General features: G+C 36.6%; 1 protein-coding gene across 1 annotated transcript; it reads right to left on the reverse strand.

The window, feature by feature from the left end:
- Positions 1–5,572: 5,572 nt before the first annotated feature.
- cd164l2 (CD164 sialomucin-like 2) lies at positions 5,573–8,872 on the reverse strand. Its single transcript, XM_084424768.1, has 6 exons — positions 8,583–8,872; positions 7,840–7,947; positions 6,545–6,622; positions 6,415–6,447; positions 6,169–6,310; positions 5,573–6,044 (listed from the first exon to the last, which is right to left on the reverse strand). The coding sequence occupies exons 1-6, from the start codon at positions 8,656–8,658 to the stop codon at positions 6,029–6,031; spliced, it is 453 nt and encodes a 150-aa protein (XP_084280894.1). The 5' UTR covers positions 8,659–8,872; the 3' UTR covers positions 5,573–6,028.
- Between the last annotated feature and the right edge of the window lie 200 nt (positions 8,873–9,072).

Genomic DNA, 9,072 nt, shown 5'->3' on the forward strand with positions numbered 1-9,072 from the left:
AGTAAAAATGTGTTTTCTTTACCAAGAGAGTGGCAAGATGAAAACCACTATTTTCTGTTTCAAACTTTCACATAGCATCTTTGAGTTATAATAACATAAAACATTTTGATTTTCAAAGAATTATTATTAAAACTGATTATTTTTTCCCAAAAATGCAATAAATTCATGACACTTTTTTTTTTCAAAATGCAATTAATCCATTGAATCAATATAAAAGTTATTTTTTATCATATTGGCACTGTTGAAATCAGCCATCGCTAATAAATATCTCCTGAACTTTTTTGACGGCGATCAGCTCACAAAAACTGATTTTGCACGGGCACTTTGCATTGCTCCCTGAATCTACGTGCTTATTCATTTGTGGATGTAAACTGAATCTATAAGTCAGCTATGCTATTTACTTCTGAATATTATATGGCTTAATACCGTGTGCTTTCTACCATGCACAAATAAAAATGTCACTAAACATTTGCTGCGCAATTGTAACAATGTGCACTCAAACACACCAAACCAACAATTACTAAAAACACACTTAAAAACTTATTTTGCACGGGCATTTTGCACTAGTTATAATAATTTCAGTGTCAAGACAGGAGTATTGCTCTGTATGTGGACAAAAAGACGGAGCCCAAACAGAGGAGCACTGCATCTGGGTATTCACTATACGCCATTCTTGCTATTTGTTGAAAGTGTAAACAAGGTTTTTCACAATTTTTTTAAATAATTCCAACAGTTTCTGAATAAATCTAACAGCATCTCCTATTTTCTTCCTAGATTCAATGTAAACTATGCCAGAGGTGGTATCACGTCGAGTGCCTCAACATCGTTTTGCCACCAGAAGAACGACCATGGTTTTGTGCTTTGTGTCTGTAAGTTAGAGAAGCTGAAAGTGTGTTTGAATTGTAAAATAAAAAATGAATACAAAAAAATAAAATTAATGGAATATTTAATTTCTTATACAAATACTTTAAACTTTTCTGTTTGAGTTTCATATTCTTGTGGCCTTCTTACGGTTGTCTTCTGTTGGACTTTTATGTTGACTTTTACTGTATGCATTATTTAAAAAATGTGAGGGTTTTGTGAGGGTTAAATCAATATTTCTGGAGATTTTCCTTCGATTATTTTTATTATTCTTCATCTAAAAAAGAGGTTTAAAATGGTTGTTACACTTTGAGCTGTAGCATGCAGAGCAAGTTTTGGAGCAATGTATTTCACTATATAAAATCTGTTGAGGTATCTATAGCAGCATTGCACATCAGATAGATGACAAAACCCGAGCTATGCAGTGCACGGTGTCCTTTGGAGGGCGCTTAATAACATTCAAGTGATTTCTTGTTAATTTGTGTAACCACTGTAAAGATTTTGAAACTTCAAGGTGCATCTAGGAGATTTTACATGTCCTCTAAATTACACTTAACACCTTTAAACTTGTTTTCGTGGATTGTCACGTGTGGCTTTAGAAGACGCAGGGAACGATCTTTAGTAACTCAGAAGAGCATACCGGACCAAAAACAAAGCTAATAAAAGCTGATTATATATTTGTGGTGTTCATAGTTTAATATGGTACAAATATATCCTCTCTTTCTCTTGTTTCTTTAAGAACAGACACACAGAGGCCCCGTGTCCTTGAATGTTATCTGAGGGAGAGAAGGAACAGAGTAACTCCTCACTTTTGTAAACTTTCTCATGATTATTCACTGTATATCATTTATTCACTGAAATATCTTTCATGGTTATTTTACAGACATTATCATTATATTTTGTTCAATAATATAATAAGCTTGTTTATCCTTCTGAGAAACTACTGCATTATGCATCTCCATATTTATATGTTCATGTGTATTACAAGCTAGAAATGATGTTTATCAAAAGGATAGTTCACCCAAAAATGAAAATTCTGTAATAATTGACTCACCCTCAAGTTGTTTCCAAACCTGTATGAATTTCTTTCTTTCTGCTGAATACGAAAGAAGATATTTTGAAGAATGTCGGTAAAACCAAACAGTTGATGGACCCCCATTGACTTCAATGGTATAGAGATTGGAGAGAGAAAAAATACTTCTGCTTTTGTGTTCAGCAGAAGAAAGAAATTCACAGGTTTGGAACAACTATGAGTAAAATTACAGAATTAAAATTTTTTAGGTGAACTATCTCTTCAACAAAGTTCAATCATATCAGCACTAGAGGAGGCCTATATATATGTATTAATACACACATAGTTCCTCGACAGTTTTCTGCATCCCGACGATCGGCATGGTTTCAATCCCAGCCCAGTTTCGAGCTCTGAGCTCTTTTGCTCTGATTATCTGTAAGTGTGACCTTGTGTAAGGTTGTATGTTTTGCAATCTCTCGAGGGGAGGTTGATGCTCACTGCTGTTTTTGTTGCAGACATTGTGTTGCAAGTGGTGTTAAAACCACAATCGCTTAGTCTGTGTGACTGATGATGAACAAAGAGACGTTTAAGATAGTTTAGTGGATAATGTCTTGGTCCTTACGATCACATGCATGGTCTATAAAATGTTATAAATACTTATATCTGATTTATGTTCTGTAATTTCATTTTCATTTTGCTTTTACAACTTTTATGCTATTTTGATTTTATATTATCATTCTTATCACACGTATAACCACTGTACTGTACTTACCTTCATGCATTCAGCAGACACTTCTATACAAAGCAACTTGTAATTCTTGTAAATCGTCTGCCTGGATTACACTGCATCAGTGCCATAATTTAAATGTAATATTATTTAGCATAAACTGAATTTATTTTAGTTTTCTTATAAGACTGATACAGCTTTATGTCATTTATTTTAAACCTTGTTGGATTTTGGCATGATTAATAGAGTACTTTTGATGTTGAATCATTGCAGAGGTCAACAGTCAGAGAGAATGTGTCTGCCGATTATTAGCGTCTGCATCCGTCTAGACGAGTCTTACACCTCCACCCAGTGAGCAAAAACAAGAGACATCTGCACAGCTGAAAGAGATGAAAAATAAGGAATACATTAATAACAAATGAACATTGAGTAAGTAAATAATAATCAAACTTTAATAATTGAGCAGGCTACGGTGTTGAAATGAAACGAGTAAAAATAAAAATTCAGACTTTGAGTCTGGGAGATCCGAGTATAATAATCTCCTTTAGCAGAGAGCAAGAAGATGGACAGCCGAAGCGAATAACGCAAGAAATACAAGAAAACTTACATCCTCACAAAGCTGTGTTTATGCCAGATAAGAAAAGGTCAAAATATATCCGTTATGTCACACGGCTAGGTCAGCGTGACCGGTCAAATGCTTCAGCTGCTTGGATAGAGAAAAAATGTAGACAGACAGTTTTGTGGTTTTGACACCTTCAGAACAAAGAACAAATCTCATATCTTATGTCTTACGAGCACTGCCTCTAGAAAAGCATCTAACAAAAACACCAGTGAGATATGTATCTCTTAAATGTGAACATGTGAGTATTCATACAGCCACTGAGAGTGATCTAGAGCTAGACATCGGGGGTTTTGCTGCACACCTTTAGTGTGGTGGGGGAAGTTTGGATGTCTTGTTGTTTTAGTCACATGGTCAAGGAAAGGATAAAAGAAGATTGTAACTGTAACATTTCTTCTTCGGGCTCTGCTTTAAGATTATCTTCCTTTCTACCTGAGCTTAGTCTCCCTGGACAACTGGGTTCATCGTATCCATATCAGACTCAAGACCTCAATGGCATTTTTCAACACTTTCTTTCTATTTCTCTCCTTCTTTATCTCTCGGGTAACATTCCACAATGAACGTGTATTATTTCATAGCCTGCATCTATTTTGAATTAATCCTGAATTAACTGTAACTGTTATTATGTTCATTTTTGTTTAATTTTGGTAATTCCTTTATGTGCTTTTGTCCTTCCATTTATTTTATTTTTTATACTGCTATTTAGTTTTTTTTAGGTTTTTTTTTCAGTTTCAGTATTAGTTAGTTTTATTTCCAGTTAATAATTTTAGAGCTTCAACTTCAACTTATTTTAGTTTATTTATAGGCATCATAGGCAAGTTTTTTCAAAGAATATTTGTATTTTATTTTATTTCAGCTTAAAGGAACACGCCGACTTTTTGGGACTTTAGCTTATTCACCGTATCCCCCAGAGTTAGATAAGTCCATACATACACTTCTCATCTCGGTGTGTGCCGTAACTCTGTCTGACGCACCCACCGCTAGCCTAGCTTAGCACAAAGACTGGATGTAAATGGCTCCAGCTAGCATACTGCTCCCAATAAGTGCAAAATAATGCCAACATTTTCCTATTTACATGTTGTGATTTGTATAGTCACAGCGTGTACGAATAACAAGGTCACATGAGACACAGCCATCTTCTAACCGTGAGTCAGACAGAGTTACGGCACGCACGGAGATGAGAAGGGTATGTATGGGATTACCTAACTTTGGGGATACGGTGAATAAGCTAAAGTCCCAAAAAGTTGACGTGTTCCTTTAAGTTCAGTTAACAGAAGTCATTGATAATAACCCTGTCTTGATGCAATATTAATTGCAATGAAATAGTCACATATGCTCACCCCACATATATTGCTATTTAACTGCACTTGTTTCCAGTGTTGGTATAAGTAGCAAAGGGTGGTAATAGATGAGAAATGTACAATTTTATATCATCATGCTGATAACGTTTCTTTATTCATTTGGCAATCCTGCAGCCTGAGTCACTGTAAGGAAACTACTTAAATAATATGCGAGTGTGTGTGGATTTAATGTGTGTGTGTGTGTATGGTAAGTGTGTAAAATGTGTGCCTGTAAATCCTACACAGGAGAATGAGAGAAGAAGCCTAACGTGAGAAGAGGAAAACTTTAAATTCAGACTGTCATGTGCACTGTAAACATGTCCCATTAAATTTATGGTAATATATATATATATATATATAGGGTTAGGGTCTATTCAATTTATGTTGAAAGTGGATTAAAGAGAAAATAGCCGTTTCAGATATTGTCAAAAACACAACATATGTTATTAATTATAAGTGTTTTATTAATAATGCATCCTCCTGGCTCATTAATATCCTATTGGAGGTCAACAAGGAGCAGCTTAAAGGGATTGTTCACCCAAAAATGAAGATCCTGTCATCATTTACTCACCCTTGTGTTGTTCCAGACCTTTATGAGTTTCTCTCTTCTGTTGAACACAAAAGGAGATATTTTGAATGGCGACCGTCAAATGTTTGATTACCAACATTCTTCGAAATATCTTCTTTTGTGTTCAACAGAAGAAAGAAACTCATACAGGTGCTTAAGTTGAGGGACGTTCTTCTGAGAAGATTCAGCCACTCTTAACACACCTCACACCACAGGACGATCTGATCAAATAATCTGCAGAACCATCAAGATAATCGGGACTTTACCTAGGACTGTCAGAAGGGGAGAATAGGGTCCAAAATCTGCCCCATTATCTTGTGTTGGTTAATAACTGCAATCTACTGACACCTATAGGATTAATGCTGTATAACATCCCAGAGTCTAATTACTTTATTGCTTCATTATTCATAAAAGGAATAACAAACTCAGTGCTACATGAGTCCAGGTAACTAACTACAAAACATAACATTTAATAAAAAGCAAATAAAAGGGCATGCAATTAATCAAAATATGAAACAGAGTAGGTCAACAATTTTTCAAATCAATATAACAAACAGAAACGGAGCCAAACCAAAGAGATTTAAATCACCTTAAACATATATGAACACACACCATCATAAACCTACATTCAAATGTGAATAATCCTCTAATATCACGTCTATATTGTTTTCTTTCCTCATTTCTCTCTTATATACACACACACACAAATATAGTTTTTGTCATTCAAGAACTGGTGCTAATTTTAACCAAAGCAATTAAAAGGTTAATAATGTTTTAGGACCATCAAAAAGAGAAACCAGTGTCTATAGACTTCTCGCCAACGCAACATCTATTCCCTTGAATATCTGCTTCTCTTTATGTTTAGTTTTGTAATTTCCTCTCTCATTCACGACTCCTTTTCTCACTGAGGTTGATCACTGTAAGAGAAGGGGGAAACAGTTACTGATCTACAGAGCAAATCACTCTGCATGTGCATGCCCTACACACACTGCATTAAATATTGAAGGACGAAATTTCACTTAATAAATGCATATTGCTCACATAGTTTCATAGGTGCTGTCTTTCGTTTTGAGGAACCGCATGGCAAAAAAAGCCCCAGCTTGCAACACCAGCACCAGGATGATTCCCCCTATGAAGCTGGACAGGTCAAATGATGCCTGAGAGAACTCAGAGCTCGTGTTATCTGTGTGTGAGAGTGTGTAAAGACACAGAATGAAAAAGAGAATTCAGTAAACAACAAAAACACAGACATGTGAGGATTTATACAGAGAAAGTGAAATGCCTCACCTTTGCCTCCACCGACGCCGGACCCACCATCTGCTGCTGTAACAGACAAAACATACATATCAACACACTCCTTTTATAAAACATTCATTTGCAAATGTACACAGGTTGTGATTATCAGTTTGTTGCTCACTTTGACACATGCCGGTCTCATTGTAGATGGAGCAGCCTCCAGAGTCTTCAGTGTCAGACATGCATCTTGTGTCATTTCCTGAAAATTAAACACATTTTTTACACGTTAAGGCAAGCCTACAAAGCTAGCAAAAAATACAGTACACAGGGAAGGAGGCCAGAGGACGACTTTTTCTTTTTTTTAATGGATGTCAATAGAGGAGAGGCTTCGCTACACTGAATAACCTACTTTTGTAGGAAAACAGCTATAGCGGCTACGTGTTTGCCATTAAACATTAGTGTTTACGCAAAAAACACGAATATATAAAGCTACTTTATAAGATAAGTTGCTGACTATTTTGCGACAGGTAGGATTCCATTTGCGGCATTTCTCATTCATTTCTATAGTATCCGCAAACAGTGATTGACTGTCGCACAACTCTGAGAGAAATTCAATGACGCCAAGGCTGTAACGTGATTGGTTATCAAGGTTGGCCGTTACGCTTTGTCCAATGGGCAGCACTACCCTAAAACACGTCCTTAAAGGGATAGTTCACCCAAAAAATTTAAATTTTGTCATTGCTTACCCTCAAATTATTCCAAACCTGTATGAGTTTCTTTGTTCTGTTGAAAACAAAATAAGATATTTTGACCAATGTCTGTAACCAAACCCATTTGATGACCCCTTCCATAGTAGGCCATGGAAAAAAAAAAAAAAAAAAAACTATGGAAGTCAATGGGGACCATAAACTGTTTGGTTACAGACATTCCTCAAAATATATTTTTGTTTTCAGCAGAAGAAACTCGTACAGGTTTAAAACACCTTGAGGGTGAGTAAATGATGACAGCATTTGCATTTTGGGTGAACTATTCCTTTAAATAGTTAAGTTGTGTTTCTGTACAGCTGGGTGGGTATAGGCAGCATGTAAGCCTATAGTTGTATTTTAGATATGAGAGAGAAAGAGACTGTGTTACAGAAATGGTTGCCATGGCAACAGAGCATGAATAGACTAAAAGATGCTACTTCTTGTTGAACATCTCTCTCTCTCTCTCTCCCTCCCTCTTTATGTCTCCCTTACACTTATTTCCAGGAGGGTGGATAATGGTGTTGAATTATTTACTGAGTCTGATGTCTGTGTGGACGGCAGCTGTAACTGCCTGCGTTTCAATAATTCACCGGGTTGTTCCTGAGCTCGCTCTCCGCGGCTCGGATCGCATGTCCGTCACTGGGATCCTCTGTATGTATGTGTGCATAAACAACAGAGACATTGCACAGGAGAATACAGTCAAACTCATATGCGACATGTGTTCTTTTACCGTCATTACAGCTTTGCCAGACACATCGAGTCAGGTTGAGGGCCGGGTCTCCGCTGATGCAGCCATCACACGAGTCAAACTGAGAACAGCCCCCAGTGAGCGAATCATCTGTCAATCCATCAAGAGATAAAAGATGTAAGCTTATATTCTCACCTCACCTGCTCACATAACACTTCGTCCCCTGGTTTCACAGACGAGGCTTAAGCTAGTCCCAGACTAAAACGCATGTTTTAACTGAAAGCAACTTGCACTGATCCTTAAATATGTCAGTGCTATTGTTATGTCTCAAGATGCACACCAGTAATGTTGTATCTAAGGCATGTTTAAAAAAAAAGCTATTTAAATGTTCTAATTGAACTAAGGCCTAATCCTGGCTTAATCTAAACCCTGTCTGTGAAACCAGGCCCTTAAGTTTGAGAGGGAAGTTAGAAATGTTATCAATTAAGCACGACATGCTAATTTATACAAAATAATCTCTTAATGTTAAGTCTCATTCAGCAGCAAACACTCAAATGCAACTGAACAAAACAGACTTTTTAATAAAGGCTTAGAAATTACAAAGATTAATGTTTTAAAAATACAATTTTAAGCTATTACTAACATTTCTTGTTCCTTTCTTATAAATATATGATTAAAATAAAAGTTTAATCAAAGTTGCAAATGAACGTCATGGCTGAATTCACGGATCAAAAGATGTTTAAGGGAAAACACTTCAGCATACATATACAAACTCCTACACGTACCTGATTCTTGTGAATTGGTTATAATAACCTGCGTTAGAAGTACAATCCCACAGAGTGCGGCCGACACACACCTCATCCTCGACAAATCGACAATGATTCCACCTATAATAATGAATCAGTCTAACTTATAGTCAGACTTACTCAGCTGAACAAGCCAACAGGCTGAAAGTGAAACACCTGATGAACTGAGAAACACACAAAAAACTTTTCCTCGCCCCAGAAAAAGCCTAAAACTAAAAACTTAAAGAGTAGGAGTCATAAACGCACACGTGCCTGTCAAGCTAACATCCAGTCCTAAATGTCTGTGTCCTCCAGATGAAAGGTCGTTGTGAACTGTGAGGAGTGTGTGTGTGTGAGTGTGTGTTGACGTCATGCACTTTGATTCAGTGGGACTGGAAGGTGTGTAATGTGAGCCAGGTAACATGGCAACCAAATGGCAAATGACCATGTCTTGATATCCACACCGCTGAAGAAATTTAGCCTTTTCACA

Source organism: Rutilus rutilus (assembly GCF_951802725.1).
Source record: "Rutilus rutilus genome assembly, chromosome: 11".
In the NCBI taxonomy this organism is placed as follows: Eukaryota; Metazoa; Chordata; class Actinopteri; order Cypriniformes; family Leuciscidae; genus Rutilus; species Rutilus rutilus.